Genomic DNA, 24,224 nt, shown 5'->3' with positions numbered 1-24,224 from the left:
TGTTGTACGGATGCATATGGCCAATCTGGTTATTTGCACATGCCCCACATAATGATATCTAAAGGAATAATTGCATGCAAATATAATTTAGCCTAAATTCATATTTTCGTTAGGTCATTAAAATTCTCATAATGAAAAAAGCACAATCCTTTAGTCCTTCACATCTCTCTGTCTACAGACTATGAATTATCAACCCTGCCACCAGATTTAATTGCCGGTTTAAAAGTTATACCTAACCGTTTCAAGGTCTTCAAATTATCATGTAAAAAATCCAGATAATTTCTCTTTTCCCATACCTTCACTTCTGCGTATCACAGCCAGGTCCAATTGGATAACTTCCTTGCCCCAAATAAACTAAATTCAGGCCATCAGATTGAATTATTATCCTTACAAAATATTAAATGTGGTAGACCTCTGTTACTTTTCATCTGCAGTACGACACTGTTCATATTCTGGATTATTTATTTTACACAACAAAATCAAACATTTCTGAAGAGTACAACTTGGCCACCAGATTACACAATTTAGGGCACACAGGCACAAATTTTGCCCATTTTGAAAAGTAATGTTTTCCCCCCCAAAGTTCCCATCAAATTAAGTTGCAGATGAGGGCAGCATGGTGACGCAGTGGTTAGCCCTGCTGCCTCACGGTGCCGAGGTCCCAGGTTCGATCCCGGCTCTGGGTCACTGTCCGCATGGAGTTTTCACATCCTCCCCGTGTTTGCATGGGTTTTGCCCCCACATCCCAAAGATGTGCAGGGAGGTGGATTGGCCACGCTAAATTGCCCCTTAATTGGAAAAAATGAATTGGGGACACTAAATTTATTTTAAAAAATTAAGTTGCAGATCACTAAATGCAGCCACAAAACAACTCAACTAGCCAACACTTTCAAACGTAATTTAAAAATATTGCTCCCAAATAAATTGCTTGATATATTTAACAGTGGTCATTTGGTTCAAGTTTATTAATGTAGCTGAAAATGTGTTTAACACAAAAAATAAGCATTTTAAATTGAGCTGTCAATCTACCACCTGTAAGTAAGGTAAATTTAAATGATTGGAAAATGTTTTTCAAATTATAGAGAAGTATTTTGGGGTACAGCGGTCGGTTCTTTAATAAATTATAAAAACTACTTTTATTTGCAACCTTTTAAATGATCCCAATTAATTTCCTTGCATCCGAAAGATCCAATGTAATTTTGGGAGCCTCGGCGAAGGTCTGCAAAAGTGCGCAATTAGCGGTAACACCCAATAGTGACTGTTTTGTAGTTAGGGCCTGGTCAGAGTGTAATGTTCTAAAATAGTACTAAAGATCACAAAAACTCCAGATGCATTGAACAGGTGCTTAAAAGTCAGCAATTATTTGCACTATTTATGCCAAAATTGAGCCCAATTTACCAAAAATAAACAGTGTAACTGAGTGAAAACGTCAAACCCTTGTGTTTAATATTCATAATATTGGACAATTAATCGGCATCACAATTCAGACATCACTTCAATGAAGCTAAATACGGGAGACAGATTATCTGAGGTCCTTAGTGAACAGCCAACACCAAATTGAGTTTGGGGCTCAAAATTAATATTTGAGGTAAGAAATTGGAATCAGTGGCGCTCTATTTTTAGATAGGATATGGCTTCCCAATGCTCAAACTAGGATCTGAGAGACTCAGGCACAGTTCTCATGGAAGTGCACTAGACTCCATCTTGGTAGACAGGTTTACTTCTGCACTCTTAATGACCGCCAAGTGCATACAGAGCAGGTTGATGCTAACATCGGTGCGCAGTATTGCTTTCGACAACTGGACTGCCACATTTGAATGCCACAGTCAATGACTCATCTTTACCTCGCAAAGCTGAATAAATGTTAAATGAACTGAAAATCTCCCCTGCTTCATTTGAAGGGATTATGAACAATTTACAAGTTACTTGCTGAAATACTTACTTTGGCCGCTGGGTCAATTGTCTGCCTTTTTAAATCTTTCCTATACTTCGCTAAGGTTTCAATAGCAGAAAAGAAGTGTTCTTGCTGGTGTGAAATTACCTTTTTGATTAAAAAGTTTTTATTCTGACAGCTGCTTCTATATATGGGTGACTTAGTAGGACTCTCTGTGGGAACACAGCATGACTGGAAGAATGAAGGGACTCCATAAAAACAGGACAAACTGCTAGACAGGGAGAAGGAATAGAACAGGGAGATAGGGGATTTCAACAGGAGGCCATATTTGCCTTTGGTCTCGAGGGAACTAATCTCTTAACTGAATTTCAGTCAGGACGAATGCTTCAGATATCTATCTTGATTCTATTCTATGATTCACAATAAACACATTGTCAAAGTCTGCCAACTGTTTATAATATGCCTTTAAGGGATAGCAACATGCCTACAATAAATTGGAAGTACGCCATATAGAATCACCGAATCCTTACAGTTCAGAAGGATACCATTTGGCCCATTGAGCCTGCACCAACCATCTGAAAGAGCAACTTACATAGGCCCACACCGCCACTCTACCTCTGCAACCCTGTAACCAAACCATCTTTGGACACTAAGGGGTAATTTAGCATGGTAAATCCACTTAACCTGCACATATTTGACTGTAGGAGGAACTAAGAGCACCTGCAGGAAAGCCCTGCAGACATGGGGAGAACTTACAAACTCCACACAGTCACCCAAGTTCGGAATAGAACCTGGGTCCCTGGCGCTGTGAGACAGCAATGATAACCATGTACAACCATGCCACACATATGAAATGATCCATAATTATGTTTATATTATAATTATTATTTTATATTTTATTACAATTATGACCCAGTCTTAGTTTCACTTTTGCCTGTGAGCAGAACACAGACATACATCTCTGATGTCTTCAAGCTTGCTATCCATGTATATCTGTTCTCACATATCTAGTTTAAATAAATGAACCCACAATAAGCATACACAATCCCTTATGAGTGACCGTGCCTTTCTTTCATTATTAAAACAGACAAAATGCTGCAGGCATAACTGCTTCCACAAACTAGAGCAAGGTCAGGATAGCCTGTGGCTGTCAAGGCAAGTGGGTCCTTAACCTTTCTGTATCTGATTGCTTCATTGCCACTGCTGACAATATGAGCAAAATTTTGACCCACTACCATGCTGGTGCAATCATTTCCCCCACCCTGGTTCTGCCCAATTGTGTTGGGTGTTTCATCGCATACAGATGGCTCCTCTGTTCTGCCCTTTAAGATGCGTGCAGTGTCAGTCTCTGAGCTGTGAGTGTAAGAATACGCAATGGTGTCTCTACATCGTCACTATTTTCTCCCTCTTCCTCCACAGATTGGGAAGGCCCCCATTCTTGGATATTTGAAATCAAAAAGGAACAACTATTGGTGAGGGCAGAAGACCAAATAAAAGTATAGATAGATAGATAGCGAAATACAGCACAGAACAGGCCCTTCAGCCCACGATGTTGTGCCGAACTTTTGTCCTAGGTTAATCATAGAATTTTGGACACTAAGGGCAATTTTTCATGGCCAATCCACCCAACCTGCACATCTTTGGACTGTGGGAGGAAACCGGAGTACCCGGAGGAAACCCACGCACACACGGGGAGGATGTGCAGACTCCACACAGACAGTGACCCAAGTCGAAATCGAACTTGGGACCCTGGAGCTGTGAAGCAGTTGTGCTATCCACAATGCTACCGTGCTGCCCTTAAGAAGAAGTTAATCTAAACTCCATTATTCTACCCTAATCCATGTACCTATCCAATAGCCGCTTGATGGTCCCTAGTGTTTCCGACTCAACTACTTCCACTGGCAGTGCATTCCATGCCCCCACTACTCTCTGGGTAAAGAACCTACCTCTGACATCCCCTCTATATCTTCCACCATTTATCTTAAATTTATGTCCCCTTGTAATGGTGTGTTCCACCCGGGGAAAAAGTCTCTGACTGTCTACTCTATCTGTTCCCCTGATCATCTTATAAACCTCTATCTAGTCGCCCCTCATCCTTCTCCGTTCTAATGAGAAAAGGCCTAGCACCCTCAACCTTTCCTCGTATGACCTACTCTCCATTCCAGGCAACATCCTGGTAAATCTCCTTTGCACCTTTTCCAAAGCTTCCACATCCTTCCTAAAATGAGGCGACCAGAACTGCGCACAGTACTCCAAATGTGGCCTGACCAAGGTTTTGTACAGCTGCATCATCACCTCACAATGTGCTTACAATATCCACATCTTGTTAGTAAGAAGAGATTGTGGACAGAGGAAGAAGCAAGATGAGAGAAAGAGGATTTGGCAGCCAGATAACCTCAGCGTTCACCACCCCAACCCAGCTGCTGGCCATAGCCTCAGCTATACCTTTCCCATCATGCTCAACACTGTCTCATCTATGGAGGTGTTTTTGTCCTCCAATTCTGCCCTGCTGCCTCCTATTATCTGCTACCTTCTCCTGAAAGACAGAGAGAAGTATAGATATGAAGGGAGAACTGACACAGGTTAGTTGGGTAAGTAGACTGAGAGGTGCAGAAGTAAGTGAAGGGTAGGAAACATTTAAAGAAACAATTCAAAAATTTTCAACAAAACTACATTCCATTTAAAAACAAAAACTCAGCAAGAAAGACCCACTCCTGGTTCATGCAGAAAGTTATGGATAGCTTTAGAATGAAGGAAGAGGATTACAACGTTGTAAAACAAAATATGACAGTGTTTTGTAAATCAGCAAAGGGCCTCCAAAAAGTTGATACGAAGGGAAAAATAGAATGAGTAAAAGCCAGAAATATAAAAAGATTGTAAAAGTTTTTATAAATATATTTTAAAAAAGGAAATAGCTCAAGTATGCATTATCTCAAAGACGAGAGAAATTATCATGAGGAATAAAGAAATGGCAGACATTGAAAAAATATTTTGTGCCTTTCTTCACAGAAGAAGATACAAGACTCATTCCAGAAATAGACAATGATCTAGGGGCTAAAATCATTGAGGGAAATTTGGAAAATAATACAGCAGAAAATAATATTGGAGAATTTAAGGTACCAAAATCCATCAAATCCCGGGATGTAATGGGCTACAAACCAGGGTTCCAAAAGAGAAAGCTGCAGAGACAGTGGGCAAAATGTTCCCATGCCGGCACCAGTGGAATCAATGGTGGGCAGGGGGAGAATATGTAGGAGGCCCAAAAGTAGGTTTCATGCTGGCATGAATTTCCCATGGGACCTTCTGCTGGTGCTCACCATGGCAAATAAGGAAAGCTACTGGAGAGCAGAGTGAAACTGATTTGGATCCCATGAAGATTCAGATGAAGGCCCAACTGGAATTTTCCCTCCCACGCCAGTTTCTCCACAATGCCAGCAGGAAACATGCCAGTCCAGACCATGTCTGGACCAACATGGCCTGCAAAAGCCTGTCCTGCCACAGAACTTGTGAAAAAGTTAAATAAAAATTGGCTGGCAGAGTTAATGAGAGAATCCTGCAGACGATAGAAAAAAAGAAAGGGAAAGTCCTATAGATGTTAATACAAAGGAAACCTCTTCTGCAGAGTTTAAAGGCAAAAATAATTGAGTGGTGTTTTGTTAAAAGCAAGCTTCCAGAAGTTCAAATGCCTTCAAGAAAACAAAGAGGCTGATTGTCGGAGTGCCCGCCAAAATCGGAAAAGTGCAGGCCTTCACAAAGACAAAAAGCACACGTGCAGAGATAAATAAAGAGAATCACCCAGAAAATAAGTGCTGCCATTTTGAAGTTTTTAAAAAGATTTTTTTTTTAAAAGGCCCATGAAACATCATTTAACTATGAATCTACAAGAAAAAAATAACAGCTAGAAAAAAACAGCTATGCACAGAGAAGTGGAACAGACCCAGAAAGAGGGCAATACCCAACTAAGTACCAAGGCCACAATGAAGCCCAGAGAGAGGGCAACAAGAGACTCCAGAGTGAGGGAAACAGCCCCAAAGTAAGTGAGACAAATCCAAGAAAATCACAAGATGGTTACCAACCATGCAATGCAATGCACGAGCTGAAGAGTTGAGTGCTGAAGAAAGAAATGGCTGAGAATCAAGTGAAAGGCTTAAAAATAGGGTTATTGAAAATGCTGACATGGTACCCAAACTGCAACAGCACATGGCAGTGCAGAGTGAACAGTGAATGATGAAAAGCTATCTGAGGTAACTCAAAAAAAGCAAAATATTCAAAAAGTAAACTAATTTACAGGAAAATTATTGCATCAGCTAAACTGGAAGACTTGAAACTCAGGACGCACAATAAACTGAAAAAACACATTTCGGAGACAATGAAAAGATACCAGGTGGAAATAATGACCCTCAGTTTGATAGTTGGCAACTCAAAACAGGAGTTGGGAAAACTCAAACAATTGTACAGCCTGGCAAAACAGCAGAAAAGGCTGCAGGAGAAGGTGGAGGACCTGGAGAACAGGTCCCGTCGACAGAATTTGAGGAACGTCGGCCTCCTGAGGCCTACGAGGGAATGGACGCAAGGGCCTATGTGGTGAATATGCTTGAGAAGTTAATGGGTGATGGGGCATTTGCTCGACCCTTGGAAGTGGATAGAACGCACAGAACGCTTGCGAGGAGACCGCATGTGAACGAGCTGCCGAGGGCAATGGTGGTGCGAATGAACCGGTTCCTGGATAAGGAACAGATTTTGCAGTTGGCCAAGTATACACGGAGCTGCAAGCGGGAGAACAGCATGCTGCACATCTACCAGGACCAGGGTGCAGATCTGATCAAAAGAAGAGCGGGATTCAACAGAATAAAATTGGCCCTTTTCAAGAAGAATGTGAAGTTTGGGCTATTATATTCAGCTCACTTATGGGTCACTTTTGAAGATCAGGAACTCTATTTTGAGTCGCCGGATGAGGCGATAAACTTTACTAAAAGTAAAGGGCTGGCAGGTGACTGAGGACACCGAACTCTTGGGATAGGTAATTGTAGCCACCGAAGCTGGCCACTTCCTGACATAAAATGGAACATTGAGTTGCATGCAGGGAAAATTGGACAATGTCAGAGAGGCAAGCAGGTTGCAGAACCTCTCTGTGGATTCTGTCTGTGAAGAAACCAGACAGCATAGAAACTAACAAGTTTGCATACTAATTTAGCGATTCCCGGTGATTCCCGGGCACAATGGACACAATTAAGAGTAACAAAGGCCAAGCTAGACTCCTCTGTGCCAGCAGGAGTCCCGGACAATAAGTTACAAACAGCCCCAAGAACCGCCCAGCGATTGGAAACAGCAACAGTATTGGGGAATTCAAACCAATTGATTGGTATGAGGTCCAATCGATTGCAAGTTTATAGAGGGTCCACCCAGATGGGCGCGAAACCCAAAACAGTATAAGACAGAGACCCCGACCCCAACTCTCTCTCTTAGCCGGCCCTCCCAGCAGAACACCTTCTCCAGGAACTTGAACGTGAGAAGGAGAGGTCTGGCCAGTTGCTACACCAACAAGTAAGTGTCATACAATGCCCCCTACGAGAATAGACACTCCTGACCCCTTTAGTCCACACCAACTGGAAGCCGGCGGATCCAGGACAGAGCAAGAGGCCATTGTTCCCTGATCCGGCAGTTCCCTTATTCCAGATAAGTATTGGCCTAGTAGTGGTAGGAATAGTTTAGTCTTCGTATTATATGCATGAGAAGTAAATAACTGTGTAATAATAAATGTGTCTTGTTTGAACTTACTAACTGGTGTATTGAGTCATTGATCTGAACTTGAACTTGAACCTCGTGGCGGTATCATACAGATAGCTGGCAACTCTAGAGCTTAGGAATAAAACAGAGCCAATTGAGTGTTGAGCACACTCACCCAGAACGAGCAACATAATGCTGTATCGATTTTGTTAAAGTTATTCTCACTTTTGAACTGTATGTGAAATGTTTTTCATATTGATTCCTGGGATGTTGCTCAGTTTTGTAAGTTGACCTGGTGCTGATGGGGAAAGGATGGATGGATCTTCTTTTTCTTTTCTTTGTGTTTGGTTGGAACTGTGTTTTTTGAATATGTTTGGCGCCATGGGGGAAGCTACCAGGCTAGCTGGGAGGGCTAGCTCACGGAAGCGCAGCGGGGGTGAGCAGATGATATGTTTGCGAAAGGGGGTTGGAATTGTTGTTCTGTTCATGGGGGGAGGGGGAGGAGGAGAAATACTCTGCTGACAGTGGAGGGATTGTTGTTGGGAGACAAATGGGATGTCGAGGATGAGGGGGAACCGAAGGGCGGGTCTGCGGGGACGTGGGTGGCGAGCTGGAGGTTAGCCTAAGAAGGGTGATGGGTGATCGGCAGGGCGGAGGGGCGAGATGCCTCCCAGTCAGGCTGATCACGTGGAATGTTAGAGGGCTGAATGGGCCGGTTAAGAGGGCTTGCATGTTTGCGCATTTGAGGGGATTGAAGGCGGGTGTGGCAATGCTACAGGAGACACACCTGAGGGTAACAGATCAGACCAGATTAAGGAAGGGGTGGGTCGGGCAGGTATTTCACTCGGGGTTGGACTCGAAGGCTGGGGGGGGGGGGGGGTCGTAATCATGATTAATAAACGGCTGTCATTAGAGGCAGAGAAAATAGTTGTGAATATAGGGGGCAGGTATATCATGGTCAGCGGGAAGCTGGAGGCGACACCGGTGGTGCTCGTGAATGTCTACGAACCAAACTGGATTGATGCGGAGTTTATAAGACAGGTGTTAGGGACAGCCTGGATTCACACAAGCTGATCATGGGGGAGACTTTAATACGGTCATTGATCCAAGGTTGGACCGGTCGAGCTCAAAGACACGGAGGGAGGTAGATTGAATGTAGGCCTGTAAGCGGACGAGGGGTGTGCAGGTGTGTGAGGGAGTTCATCCAGAACTATCTGGAAATAAACGACACACGGAAAGTCTCAGCAGCAATGGTTTGGGAAATGCTGAAAGCAGTGCTTAGAGGGGAGCTAATATCGATACAGGGCCACAAGAGGAAGGTGGAGAGAGCAGGGATAGATAGATTGGTTAGGGAAATACTCCAGGTGGACAAGAAATATGCCGGGGCCCAGGAGGCAGGGTTATTGAAGCAGCGGCGGAAGCTACAGATAGAGTTTGGTCTGTTGTCTACGGGGAAGGCAGTGGACCAATTGAGGAAGGCGAGGGGGGCGATATATATGTGTACGGAGAGAAGGTCAGCAGATTGCTTGCACACCAGTTAAGGAAAAGGGAGGCAGCCAGGGAGATAGGTAGAGTGAAGAACACAGCTGGGAACACGGGGCGCGATTCACCGATCTTGGGACAGAGTGTCCGCATCGTCGTGAACGTCGTCGCTTTTCACGAAGGCGCAAAACGGGTGTGGGCACTAGCAATTCAGTCCCCCTAAGGTGGCCAGCATGGCACTGGAGTGGTTCACACCACTCCAGCCTCACTTACTGGGCGGCGCCAACCCACGCATGCGCGGTCGCCTTACTGAACGCTCCGGCCCCGACGCAACATGGCTTGGGGCTTCTGGGACCGGATGCGCAACAAAGTCGGCCCGCCCCAATCGGGGACAGACCCCATCGGAGGGCCCGCTGGGGACAGAGCCCCCCCCCCCCCCAGGCCGCACCCCCGACCCTTCGCGCAGAGTTCCCGCCGGCAGTGACCGAATGTGGACGGCGCCGGCGGGACTCTGCTTTTTCAGCGCGGCCGCTCGGCCCATCCGGGCCAGAGAATCGGCGGCCCCACAGTGTACAATGGCCCGCGACCAGCGCCGCGCCAAACGCGGCGGCGCAAATGGCGCCGATTTTCCGCACTTCGGAGAATCGTGCGCCAGCGTCGGGGTGGCGTGGCACGGTTGCGGCAATTCTCTGGCCCAGCGCTGGGCTGGGAGAGTCGCGCCCAGGGTCTTGGACCCAGCACGGTTGAATGGGGCATTTAAGCGTTTGGCTGCCAGCTATATGAGACGGAATCCCCAGCTGGGGTGGAAGTGATGAGGCAGTTTCTGGGAGGGCTGGAGATTCCGAGGGTGGAGGAAGAGTTGGCGGAGGTGTTGGGAGCCGCGATCGGGATTGAAGAAATAGCAGAGAGGCTAGAGGCCATGCAGTCGGTTAAGGCCCCGGGACCGGACAGCTACCCAGTGGAATTTTACAAAACGTTCTCTGAGATGCTGGGCCTACTGCTGGTGAGGACATTTAATGAAGATGGGGGGTGGGGTCTCCTTCCCCTGACAATGTCACAGGCCTCGATCTCACTGATCCTGAAGTGGATGAGCTATGCGGGTCATACAGGCCAAACTCCCTCTTGAATGTTGATGCCAGACTGTTGGCTAAAATCATGGCCTCAAAGATAGAAGATTGGGTCCCAGTGGTGATAGGGGAGGACCAGACAGGGTTTGTTAAAGGCAGACAGCTAACGGCTAATGTTAGAAGGCTCATAAACGGGATCTTGATGCCCCCGGAGTGGAGGGAGGTGAAAGTAGTGGTTGCAGAAAAGGCCTTCGACCGGGTGGAATGGAACTATCTGTGGGAGGTGTTGGGGCGTTTTGGGTTTGGGCGGGGCTATATTGATTGGGTCCGGTTGTTGTACCAGGTACCGGTGGTGAGTGTCTGAATGAATTGATTGACGTCGGACTATTTTAAATTGCAATGGGGGACTAGGCAGGGATGCCCCCTCTCCCCACTGCTGTTCACTTTAGCCATAGAGCCACTGGTGATGGCACTAAGAACTTCAAGGGACTGGAAGGGGGTGGACTGAGGTGGGGTTAGAATCCAGGGTCTCGCTATATGCCGATAACCTGCTCCTGTATATTTCCGACCTGTTAACGGGTATGGGAGAGATTATGCGGATTTTAGGGGAATTTGGCTGGTTTTCGGGGTACAAATTGAATATCAGGAAAAGCGAGATGTTTGCGATCCAGGCAAGGGGGCAGGAGAGGAGACTGGGAGAGCTGCCGTTCAGAATGGTGGGAGGGAGCTTTCGTTATTTGGGAATCCATGTGGCACGGGACTGGGGGCTGTTAAATAAACTAAATTTGACCCGGCTAGTAGAACAAATGAAGGAGTACTTTCGAAGGTGGGGCATGCTCCCGCTGTCACTGGCAGGGAGAGTGCAGACCGTGAAAATGACAGTCCTCCCGAGGTTTCTGTTTGTTTCTCAGTGCCTCCCCATCTTTATCCCAAGGGCCTTTTTTAAACGAGTAAACAAGATGATTTCAGGTTTTGTGTGGGCGGGTAAAACCCTGTGAGTGAAGAAATTGTTGCTGGAGCGTGGCTCAGGGGAAGGTGGGTTGGCGCTGCCGGACTTTAGCAACTAATAATGAGCGGCAAACATAGATATGGTTAGGAAGTGGGTAGTGGGGGTTGGTCGATGTGGGAGCGAGTAGAGGCGGCATTATGCAAGGACACAGGTTTGGGGGTATTGGTAACGGCACCTCTGCCGTTCTCGCCGGCCCGATACTCCACAAGCCCGATGGTAGTGGCGGCCCTGAGAGTCTGGGGACATTGGAGGAAGAATATGAGAGAGGAGGGAGCATCGGTCTGGGCTCCATCGGCAATAACAATCGGTTTGTACCGGGAAGGCTGAATGAGGGGTTTTGTAGATGCAGGGAGCATGGATTGAGAGGATGGGGGATCTATTTATAGATGGGAGCTTCCCGTTTGTGGGATTTAGAGGAGAAATTTGACTTGCCAGCAGGAAATGGATCCAAATATCTGCAGGTACGGGATTTTCTGCAAAGGCAGGTTTCGACCTTTCCACCCCTACTGCCTCGGGGGATACAGGACAGAGTAGTCTCCAGAATGGGGGTAGGAGAGGGGAAGGTTGCGGATATTTATAAAGAACGCATGGAGTCGGAGGAAACGCAGACAGAGGAGATAAAGTGCAAATGGGAAGATGAGCTGGGAGTGGGGGGGGAGATAGAGGCAGGTCTTTGGGTGATGCGTTAAGCAGAGCTAACACATCCTCACCATGTGCCAGGGTCAGTATGATTCAGTCTAAGGTCGTTCACCGGGCACACATGACAGTGGCCTGGATGAGCAAGTTTTTTGGGATAGAAGACAGATGTGCAAGATGTGCAAGGCCAGCAAACCATGTCCATATGTTTTGGGCATGTCCAAAGCTTTGGGGATTTTGGCAGGGTTTTACAGATGTCATGTCCATGGTGGTAAAAACAAGGGTGGTGCCGAGTCCAGAGGTGGGGATTTTCGCAGTGTCGCAAGTTCCGGGAGTCCAGGGGGTGAGAGAGGCTGACGTCTTGGCCTTTGCCTCATTGGTAGCCCGGAGACGGATATTGTTAGCGTGGAGGGACTGAATTCAGAGATCTGACTTAGTGACATGGCTTGGTTTCTCAGACTTGAGAAAATAAAGTTTGCCCTAAGAGGGCAAATGCTAGGGTTCATCCAGTTTGTCAACTTCTTTGGAGAAAACTAACTGTCAGCAGAGGTGGGGGGGTGGGGGGGGAGTTACATTATTGTTTAGAAGAGGTGGGACTTGTGAGGGAGGGAGATGGTCTTTGCACTGTGTTTATATTTGTATGTGTACTGTTTATTGTTATTATTATAAAATTATAAATGCCTTAATAAAATGGTTTCAAAAAAAATGTGGGACTGGATAATAGGTACAGTCCATGGTATGACGCATAGAGTCACATGATAATAGACTCAGAGGGAACATTCTAGAAGCAGCCTGCATGGAGAAATATGAGATAAGACACTTTCTGAGGACTCTTGTGGGCCAGGGCTTAGGAACTCCAAAATGTATTATGGAGTTCAATTGACCTACAACCTTTATGTTGAATTCGGCTTGGATTAGCACAAAAGCCTTTGCCTCAGGTGTTATTCATCAGACTCCTTAGAAACTTTAATCAAAATAAGGTTTATTCTAAGAATATAGTTAACATATATATAAAAAAGAAACACACAGCAAGAATTTTTATCAATTACAAACATAAAGATACCACACAGCTACAGTACTCTATGTATAGCACATCACGAATTCCCCCTTAACTGTTCGAATTCAATAACAAAATGCAATAAACCAAAAATCCCTATTCAAGGGCGTGGCCCAGCACACTACATTCTTACTTGAATGGGACTTGTCTTTTTCCTAAGATTTTGATCCAGTCTCAACCAGCAGATTCAAGCTCCTTCCGGAAAGCAAACTATATATTTTAAGTTACCAAGGCAGGTAGCCACAACCTGTTTACTTCTGGAGCAGTTTTTTAAAATGGAATATGTAGAAAGACAGGGAAAAACACTTCTTTCTCCTCGAGTCCCCAGCGGTCAAACTGAAACTGAAACCAAAACACATCACAGCCACGGCCCAGCTTCACCCACAAAAATGAAATCACCAAAGCCATGTGATAAGATAAAAATCTTTTTTAAAGGGACACTCACATGACAGGACCTCTTCAAAAGCTGTTCATAATTCAAATGTTTACATTTTCCACTTAATTGGGTGAAATCATTAATTGTAATCACAAGTTGTGGAGAGAGGAAACTATTTTTCAGAGGGGGGGGGGGTGATGTCCGAGCAGTAATACCACTGGACTAGTAATTTAAAGGCTGAGGCTAATGGGCTGGGCACTTGGGTTCACATTCCACCATGGCAGCTGGTGGAATTTGAGAAATCTGGAATTGAGAGCTAGTCTCAATAATGCTAACTATGAAAATATCACCAACAGTGCATTTGGCTGCTCATAAAGGGAGTCTGGCCTACATGTGACTAGACTCAAAGCAATGTGGTTGATTCTTAATTGCCCTCTGCAATGGTCCAGAAAGCCACTCAGTTCAAGGGCAATTGGAGATGGGCAATACATTCTGGCCTTACCAGTGATGCCCACATCCCATGAAAAAACCACTGAGTTCATCATTTAAAATTCTGCTACGTCTCAACAATTATTAAGAGCCTAGATGAGCTGTGCAACAAACATTGCAGCAATTTCACTAAGACAATTATTATACTTACATCACTAAAAATACCTGAAAACCATAGGGGTGTAATTGCACAGAGAAAGATAGGTAAGAAATGGGCTTTGTGTTGACACTTTTCCACATTGTAAGCTCTTAATCTGAACAGAAGCCATGCTGTGACTCAAAGCGAGAATATATTGTAAATAAAGATCCATGTATCTGGGCCATTCTCACGTAGCTGCTGGATTCAGAGCAATTTTGGTGCATACCACTCGGACTCAGAATGTGTAAGATGAGGGAAACATTCAAAAAGTAAAGGAAAAGAGAAACATAACATTTCACAAATGTAAACCTGAGCTTCAGTATAATGGAAGAGGTGCGAAATTGTTTTCAGCTGGGTTACAAAGCTAACTTCCACAAATTAATTTCCCAGCAACATTTTTCATATCCTTACAAGAAATGCACTCATATTAAGTCAACCTCTGTAGCATTATTTAGAAAGAATATTAGAACCTCCATTTCACATTTAACTTTTTCTCTTTTTGCCTCAGCTCACCAGCTATTCTTCACAAATAAGATTATTTAAAATTTTTTAATACTGCCAGGACTGTTCCTACTTACCTTTCGTGAGTGAACTTCTTTGACATATAATGGAAGAAGGAACTCGGATTTGCCTTCCAGCCGTACCCCTTCGTTTGTGATTTTCAGGTTTCCCATTCCATCCTGCAATCAGGAAAAGAAAACATGTATTCAAAATTTCAAGGATAAAACAGAATTGTTCTTTTGATAAAAACATGGTCACAGCATTTGTTATGAGAATGTTTCTCAGATGAAAAGCTACAATGTGCTGCTGCTCAGTGTAACTAAGTAACCCATGAATGTAGTCTGGCAACCAAACTTGTGATTATATTCAATAGGCATGATAAAACACACAAAACAAAGAATCCCGTTTTGGGCACGTATAGCAGGGTGCCTGCAACACAGGGAAAGACCCCGCTATCCAATGGGACTCTGTCATTTCTTTTTGTCTTCAGTTGAGAACCCTGGCCGAGGCCGCACTTTAGTCAATTCTTGCACCAACGAACTCAGCTCGCCAGTGCAAGAAGAGTATTCGCGCATCGGGTGGCATTTTAAAATTCCGCCCCGATCTTTCGATCTCCCCTCTCCTCCTCAACCACAGCCTCCGGACCACCCCACTGCCCCAACATATGTCTTAGGGGGTCCTTGATCTACCCATCCCACCATTTTTTTTATTCGATCGGGGAATGTGGGCGTCGCTGGCTGGGCTAGCATTTGTTGTCCATTCCCGAGGGTATTTCAGAGTCAACCACATTACTGTGGGATCTGGAGTCACATGTAGGCCAGACCAGATAAGGTTTGCAGACTTCCTTCCCCAAAGGACATTACTGAACCAGATGGGTTTTTACGACAATCGATAAAAGGTTTATGGTCATCATTGGACTTTTAATTCCAGATTTTTTGTGTTGAATTTCAAATTCCACCAACTGCCCAGTTGGATTTGAATCCAGGTCCAGTGACAATACCACTGCGCCATTGCCTCCCTATTATGGGTAGGGCATCCTCGGGCCCAATCATTGGCACGAGCAACTTGGCACCAGGGCACCTTGACACTGCCAGCGTGGCACCCTGGCAGTTCCTCAGGCAGGCTGGCAGTGCTACCTGGTCACCCTGGCAGTGTAAAAATGGCACTTCTATTTTGCAAGGCTGGCAGTGCCAAGCTTCCCAAATACCAGGAGTGCCAGGGTACCATGCTTCCCAGAGCCCAGCCACCAGGAACTTCCAATAGCCTTGGAGACCACCAACCCCCAAGTGCCATTTTGCATGGTCCACATTTGAATGAACTAAAATGCATCATGGCGAGGACTCCCAGGCGAGGCCATTAGTCCCCGGGCCTCAGGAGAATCCAGCAGAGACATATTTAAATGAAACGGGTTAATCTGGATCTTGCCCAGCGAGAGATCCAGCGGCCTCTCGCAAGATTTAATGGCCTCGTCGTGTCACTGCATTGGGAACAACGAGGCCATTAGATCGCGCCGATTGTTACGATTCTAGTCGGTGTTCTGACTGGGCAGGAATATCATTAACTGGAACCCTGGCTCAAAATACCATGGGGTGAATTCTCCATTTGGGAGACTCTGGGTGGGATTCTCCAATCGCTGACGCCGAAACCATGTTCGGCAAATGGCCAGAGAATCCATTTTTGCGCCGGAATCGGGGTCGGCTCTGTTTTTCCAATGCTTCGTCCCCTCAAAAATGGTGTACTATGGGAGCCTCAGGACATCACCTGATGCCCTCCCCGATGCTCTGCACCAATTGACCAGAGTCCCTGATAGAGTGGGGCAGTTGTCCTCTCACTTTCCGAGGATCTCATGTGGAGGCTGTGCCAGAGTTGGGGGTTGGGTGCAATTCCTCCGCCAGGGGGACTTCGGCAGCGGCTGGGGGAAACTGGTGGGAGTGCTCCGGGAGTGGCGAGGTGGGTTACCGAGGGAGGGGGGGAGTTTTTGGCAGATTGGGTCGACGCGCGGCCGGCGCCATGTTATACGGAGTGGCCATGGATCCGGAAATTCGGTGTTCGTATCGGCAGATAAATCTGGGTACTTTACGTGGCATGGCTACTACACACCCCCTCCCCCCCCCCCCCCCCCCCCCCCACCGGGTTCAGCATCGGTGTGAATGCAATGCCGATTTTTGCGGCGTAAGACCAGTCGGATTCCGCAGACATATCCTCGGAATTGGAGAATTCAGCGCAATGTTCTTCTGCCGGAGGAGAATTGCAACTGATTTATGATCCCCCTGGGAGTGCAAATTGGGATTCAATTCCTTATCCCTTGCCATGCAAATTTATGCTTCCACCAACCAGCTGCGCCCATGATAAATGCTGAAACCCCAATGTTTACAAATATTGCTCACATCAAAGGGAGGTAAGTGCATTTCAATCACATGCTTGGGTAATGCAAGAATAGTCTTCGTTGTGGACTGTGTGGCATTCCTATACACCAGTAGAAACTTGCTAAGGCATTTGACCAGCGAATCTTGTTCCTTGGTTACTCTCAAGGCATGTTTCATTGTTTGGATGAAACATTCTACTTGTCCATTAGTAGCAGGGTGGTACATTGTGGACTTAATATGTTAAATACCATTCTCTTGGAAGAAATTTTCAAATTCTTGTGAGACAAATTGAGGTCCGTTGTCATTTACCAATTGTTCAGGGAATCCAAAACTACTAAACACTTCTCCTAGCTCCTCAATAGCCTTTCCAATGAGGTAAGATTCATTACAATTCCCATGGATGTAGCGGTGCTAAGGGTTTCTTACCTTTGCACAGGAGGAACATGTTCTGCCTCTCTGTTCAATTTCCACATCCAGTCTAGGCCACCAGAAATAACTTCTTGCTATTTCCTTCATGCATTTCTTCCTACAGGAATTCCCTATGTGTCCTTTTTTTCTACAGCTTCGACACACCATGCCTTTACATTCAGGTTTGCCCTAGCTTTGCACATCCCGCCGGCGGAGAATTCACCCCAGTTTGTTATCTCTTCCATGGCTGTTTCTCTCTTCCTGTTTCCCACGCGAGGACTCATAACGTCAGTTCCGATGAATACATTAATAGAACAGAACTTCACTAGAGCTCATCAGGATTAATTCAAATACATAGAACTAATGTTTACCAATACAAATATAAATCCCTTACAGCTGCCTTTATTTTCCTGACAACGTAACTACATAGTGTGACTAATAAAGTATTTTCTGTATGTTGCATAAGGTCAGTAACTATAAGCCATTGTGCTACTTCTTGCTTACAAATCGAACACACAATTTAGGGTATAAAGGATTGGGAAAGTAATGTACAACCACCGCTTTCTTTGCAGTAACAGAGGCAGTTTAAGAATGTCACATCGATGTAACAGCTTTTATATGTTATTAGGCTAGATTTTCCATTCCCCCAGCCATGTGTTTCTCGGTGGCATGTCGTTTGCTGGCGGCGGGATTCTCCGTTCCTGTCCCTGTCAATGGGATTTCCCATTGAAAACACTCCACGTAGGGGCAGCATGATGGTGCAGTGGTTAGTACTGCTGCCTCACGGCACCAGATCACTGTCCGAATGGAGTTTGCACATTCTCCTCATGTCTGCATGGGTCTCACCCCCACAACCTAAAGATGTACAGGGTAGGTGGACTGGCCACGCTAAATTGCCCCTTAATTGGAAAATAATAATTGGGCAAGTCTAAATTTTTTTTTTTTAAAAAGAAGTCATCCCACACTGTCAGGAAACCCACGGGGTGAGGGTGAACGGCCGGGCAGAACAGAGAATCCGAATGGCTGGATAATTCCGGCCATTGTGTCAGCAAAATGTAACTGTGTCACTTGTCCACAGTATTATTGTGACTTCAATGATGCTCAGCTGTTCTATTGGTTCTTTTGCTCGCTGAGCTGCAGAGACGAATGATTTTGCAGGAGGAGGTAGGTGGTGACTCCCCTTTTGAAAAAGAGGAGCAGCGGCAGGAGCGGTAAGATGAGGATAGAGTCACAGAAAAATCACAGAAAAATACAGTGCAGAAAAGGCCCTTTGGCCCATCGAATCTGCACTACCGCATGAACGGCACCTGATGTGCCAATCCTAATCCCACTTGCCAGCACTTGGCCCATAGCCTCAAATGTTATGACACTGCCAAGTGCTCATCCAGGTACTTTTTAAAGGATGTGAGGCATCCCACCTCTAACACCCTCCTCGGCAGTGCATTCGAGACCATCGCCATCCTCTGGGTAAAAAGGTTTTCCCTCAAATACCCCCTAAACCTCCAGCTCCTCACCTTGAATTTGTGTCCCCTTGTAACTTGACCCTTCAACTGAGGGGAACAGCTGCTCCCTATCCACCCTGTCCATGGCCCTCATAATCTCGATCAGGTCACCCCTCAGTTTTCTCTGCTCCAGAGAAAACAACCGAAGCCTATCAAACCTCTTTTCATAATTTAAATCTTCATCCCAGGCAACATCCTGGTGAAACGCCTATGCACCCATTATAATGTGGCGACCAAAATTACACACAGTACTACAGCTGTGGCCTCACCAAAGTTCTCTGACTCCATCACGACTTCCCTGCTTTTGCAATCTATGCCTTGATTGATAAGAGTAAGTGTCCCAGTGAATATTTCCTTGTCAAATTGCTTCTTCCAAAGTGTAACACCTCACACTTTTCAGGATTAAATTCCATCTGCCATTTTTCTGCCCATTTGACCATCCCGTGTATATCTTCCTGTAACCCAAGACACTCAGCCTCACTGTTAACCACCCGGCCTATCTTTGTGTCATCCACAAACATACTGATCTTACCACCCATGTAGTCATGTAAGTCATTTATATGAATGACGAATAATAGGGGATAAAACACAGATCCCTGTGGTACACCACTGGACACTGACTTCCAGTCACTAAAGCAGCCGTTTGTCATCATCCTCTGTTTCCTACAGCTCAGCCAGATTTTAATCCACTTTATCAAGTTTCCCTGTATCCCATGTACATTTGCCTCCTTAATAAGTCTCCCATGTGGGACTTTTGTCAAAGCCTTTGCTGAAATCCATGTAAACTGTTGCAACTGCATCCTCTGTCACTGCTTCATCTTTACCGTCATTAAGAGACATTCAAATTACAAATCAAATTGACGGTAAGTATCCAATAATTGACACTGAGATGTAAAGGGGTTGCAGGTGGCATTCATGGTGGTGATGGAGTTTTGTATACAGTGTGTTCAAGGAAAATAAAGGTGTTTGGGAAAGGAGCAGAACTCTTGACTCATTACTCAACAATAGATTGACGCTAACATCATGACCTCCTGCGAAAAAGGATATTTAAATAAGCATCTGTCATTGGGGCACTTTGTGTTTCAACATGTTCACTGGACATGCAATAAACAGTGTGGATAGACTGGTTGTTATTCTGTTGAGATAATCAGTAAAACTTTTTTTGTTGTGACTCTGTCACTCTGTGGTTTTGGGGATAAGTACAAGTTTTAGTTTGGTTTGGAGAAGTTTAACTTGTTATAAAATAACTCTCCCTGGGTTGTGCTGCGGTGTCTCTGCTCACTAGGCTAAATCACTGGCTTTTAAAGCAGACCAAGCAGGCCAGCAGCACGGTTAAATTCCCGTACCAGCCTCCCAGAACAGGCGCCGGAATGTGGCGACTAGGGGCTTTTCACAGTAACTTCATTGAAGCCTACTCGTGACAATAAGCGATTTTCATTTTCATAATTTGTGTGAATTCCAGAGATAGAACATTCAAACTGGACATGAGAGTTACAGCAGCATTTCTCACTATATTGAGAATGTTTAGTGCGCCTGACACAGAATTACACAGACTGGAAATACGGGCCAGAAAACTCTGTTTTCCCATTCTTTTCTGTTATTCATTTAATGTGACAATAAGAATGAGTGACAGTCCCGGCATTAAGTGAGTATGTTTGGGGTGGATTGAATTAATCTGCAAAAAATGTGGGTGTACGTGGGGTGCATTGAATTCCTCTGTACATTAAGTGGGTGTGTTCGGGGTGGATTGAATTCATTTGTGCATTAAGTGGGTGTATTGTAATAGATTGAATTAATCTGTACATTAAGTGGGTTTATTTGTGGTTGATTGAATTAATCGGCACATTAAGTGAGTATGTTTGGGGTGGATTGAATTAATCTGCAAAAAATGTGGGTGTACGTGGGGTGCATTGAATTCCTCTGTACATTAAGTGGGTGTGTTCGGGGTGGATTGAATTCATTTGTGCATTAAGTGGGTGTATTGTAATAGATTGAATTAATCTGTACATTAAGTGGGTTTATTTGTGGTTGATTGAATTAATCCGTACATTTAGTGGGTGTATTTGGGGTGGATTGAATTAATCTGTACATTAAGTGGGTATATTCAGGGTGCATTGAATTAATCTGTACATTAAGTGGGTATATTTAGGGTGGATTGAATTAATTTGTACATTAAATAGGTGTATTTGGGGTAGATTGAATTAATCTGTACATAAGTGGGTTTATTTGGAGTGATCTGTCCAGGGTTCCTGCAGATTCTCATCTAGCTGCCAGAGAAGCCAGTGATAGACAGTGATAGCCAGTTCAAATAACCTGATTGTGTGCAGCCATTGCACACCAGTGCTGAATCCAGTGTTCCCTTTCAACCCCCGATGCAAATCATTCCCAAAGTCAATAATCCTTTCATCTCATTCGCACCCTACTCTCCTCGCCCGCTCTGGATGTGCCATTTTCTTCGAGGCAAAGGCCATTTGACAGATAAGGGACAACAATTAAGATTTGAAATAAAGTTTATGATTCATTAATAATTTCTAAACTAGTAGTTCAGCAGTACTGTTATAAACACCCAAGTGATTCACTATGGAACTAAAATGCCTTTGTCTTGTAATTCCTATAAATTCTAATCTTGTGTTTTCAGCTGAGTTTAAATGAGGCTGATCATTCCCCTGCTCTGTCTGCTCAGAGCCAATATTCTCTTGGTTTGGGGCCTATCTGCCAACAATAGAGCATTTAAAATCAGCATGTGCAAGTGGCTATAAATGGAGAAGTGAAGCTATCTTGGAGATTTTTGATAGAATCATGTTCCTCATTAAAGAAAGTACTCAATTGGAATCTCAAGGTTCTTTCAATGACAGCTCCAGCTCACCTATGCAGGGGTAAACTCAATCATCATGGTAAGGGACACCATGTGGGGCACTATCCTGGAGTAGAATCATAGACTCCCTATAGTGCAGAAGGAGACCATTTGGCCCATCAAGTCTGCACCAACCCCCTGAAAGAACACCCCAGCTAGGCCCACTCCCTGCCCAATCTCCGTAATCCCACCTAACCCGGACATCCGTAGACACTAAGCAGCAATTTTATCATGGCAATCTAACCACCACATCTTTGGAATGTGGGAGGAAACTGGAGAACCCGGGGGAACCCATGCAGACATTGTGAGAATGGGCAAACTCCACACAGACAGTCCCCAAGGTTGGAATCAAACCAGTGTCCCTGGTGCAGTGAGGCAGCAGTGCTAACCACTGTGCCACCGTACTGCCTTAGGTGACAGAGGGATTATAAGTGGGAGTGCTTTGAGAAGCATGCCAACTTCTATCTTCCATTTCATGGCACATACACACTGTGCTGCTATCAAGTGCCAGAAAACACTTGGCCGTACTACGGTGATGCACCACACAACCAAAGCGAGACTTTCCTCCACCCTGTTGAAAGTTGCAGGCTGAATGGGCAGACCATTTATAAAAGTCAGTATGCAAAATGTTGCCTGCAGTGTTTGATACTTCATGCAGATGGATACTCTTTCCAGAATTGTCCTCTTAATGAATAACCCTCAAAATTCACCCTCTGCATCCAGTTGAGAGCTTGGATTGTCCTGCACCCTCTGACAGGCACTGCTGTCCCCATTTCATATAATAGAATTATAGAATTTACAGTGCAGAAGGAGGCCATTCGGCCCATCGAGTCTGCACCGGCTCTTGGAAAGAGCACACTACCCAAGGTCAACACCTCCCCCTATCCCAATAACCCAGTAACCCCACTCAACACTAAGGGCAATTTTGGACACTAAGGGCAATTTATCATTGCCAATCCACCTAACCTGCACATCTTTGGACTGTGGGAGGAAACCGGAGCACCCGGAGGAAACCCACGCACACACGGGGAGGATGTGCAGACTCCGCACAGACAGTGACCCAAGCCGGAATCGAACCTGGGACCCTGGGGCTGTGAAGCCATTATGCTATCTACAATGCTACCGTGCTGCCTCTATTTCAAGCATTTATTGCTGGCTACCTATATTGTATGGCTTACAATGTAACAACCTAGCCATATCCCTTGAAGGCCCCACCAACGTGTGTATAGTTGTGCTGTTGGAGGGTGCACAAGTAACGTTGCAATGCATAGGATTTTCTGAGGAGTCTTCCTCCTCCTTTTGTGTTAGTTCTTGTTCCATACTTGATAGACCTTTCGGAAATGAAAGAAATGAATTAGAACTGTGAATGGAGAAGTTCAAGGTCATCATTGTGCAAATGCCCATTTATCAATGAGTGGTGACCAAAAATTCACATGATGGTTTGTTATGTGCCATGTGGCAGTGAGACATGTAATTCTCTCACAAGGTACTGGGGATAGTCCTACCCCTGCATTGCTAAGGCAAGACACTTTGTCTCTTACTGGAGAGCCCCCCTGGTTCTCAGCCTCTTCTTGGTGTTCAGTAGTCTCTTCTCTTGCAAGAAAAGAAAGCAGAGACTCATGAGTTTCAGAAACGAATTGTGCAGAAAACAAAACAACAATATTTGTGGAGATGACTGTGATGGATAGGTGTGATATGGCAATAATATGAGGGTGAGTGTCAGTGCTAATTGTTCAGAAGATGATATGAGGAGGTACAGAGAGAAAGAGACGAATAGGTGAAGCAGCAAGATATGTTACTCCAAGGAGTGTTGCCCAGGTTGGAAAATTTAGAGTATGGGAGTTGACTCTTGAATTTGAGATGCCCCTCACCTTTCCTGTTCTTGGGAGATCATTGGATCTCTTGCAGCAATTAATGCAGCTGCGAGGGACCACAGTCTATCTGCTCACATCTTCAGATACTCTGAGCATGTCTGATGTGTCTGAGAGGATGGCTTCTTCCTCCCATTCACAGGGAACAATAGGCACTCACAGCCGGCAGTATGACCTCCAAGGAAATATCATAAAAATGGGGAGAGGAAAGTCTTCCCACATTACACATCCATCCTTATGCCTGCTCTATCCTCAGTAATAGATGCACAGTGGAACCATGTTGACCTCTTCCAAGGTCCCTGCAAAGAGATCCATCAATTGATAGGTGGTGGCCATCATCATACCCTCACTTTCTGACCTCTCAGGAAACCTGGAAATGTAATGCTAATGAGATGGCTGAGATAAACTTTCAACCACAAACTCTTGAGATCCCAATCCACTGCCAGACACCTCACTCCTTGCTGCTGAGATTGGGTCCAATAGGTAAAGAATCTGTCCATAATCTCTTCTCTAACATAAAAATACAAGAAAAAGGATCAATAATGAAATATACAGACCCTCAAGCCTGCTCTACTATCCAATATGATCATGGCTGATATTCTGCCTAAGTTTCATGTTCGTGCTTGCTCCCCATATCCTTTGATTCCCTGAATGACCAAACAAAATCTGTCTATCTCACATATCGAACAATGACACTACCACAACCCTTGGGGATACAGATTTCAAAACATTTACAACGCATTGAATGAAAATATTTCTCCTCACCTCAGTTCTGAATGATTAGCCCTTTATCCTGAAACTGAGAATGATCCACAGGATCATTCCTGTGTTCTGGTCTTCTTAGCC

At 45.1% G+C, this 24,224-nt stretch overlaps 1 protein-coding gene across 2 annotated transcripts in view; it reads right to left on the bottom strand.

Annotated features, from left to right (window-relative positions):
• Positions 1 to 24,224, bottom strand: part of LOC119962886 (zeta-sarcoglycan) — a 1,211,045-nt gene that overhangs the window by 305,011 nt on the left and 881,810 nt on the right. For both annotated transcript variants that reach the window (XM_038791120.1, XM_038791121.1), the window contains one exon: positions 14,455 to 14,556. In XM_038791120.1, the coding sequence (XP_038647048.1) occupies positions 14,455 to 14,556 (102 nt within the window). The remainder of the gene's footprint in view (positions 1 to 14,454; positions 14,557 to 24,224) is intronic.

Source organism: Scyliorhinus canicula, chromosome 3, assembly GCF_902713615.1.
Source record: "Scyliorhinus canicula chromosome 3, sScyCan1.1, whole genome shotgun sequence".
NCBI lineage: Eukaryota > Metazoa > Chordata > Chondrichthyes > Carcharhiniformes > Scyliorhinidae > Scyliorhinus > Scyliorhinus canicula.
This window is presented reverse-complemented; position numbering and strand designations above follow the sequence as displayed.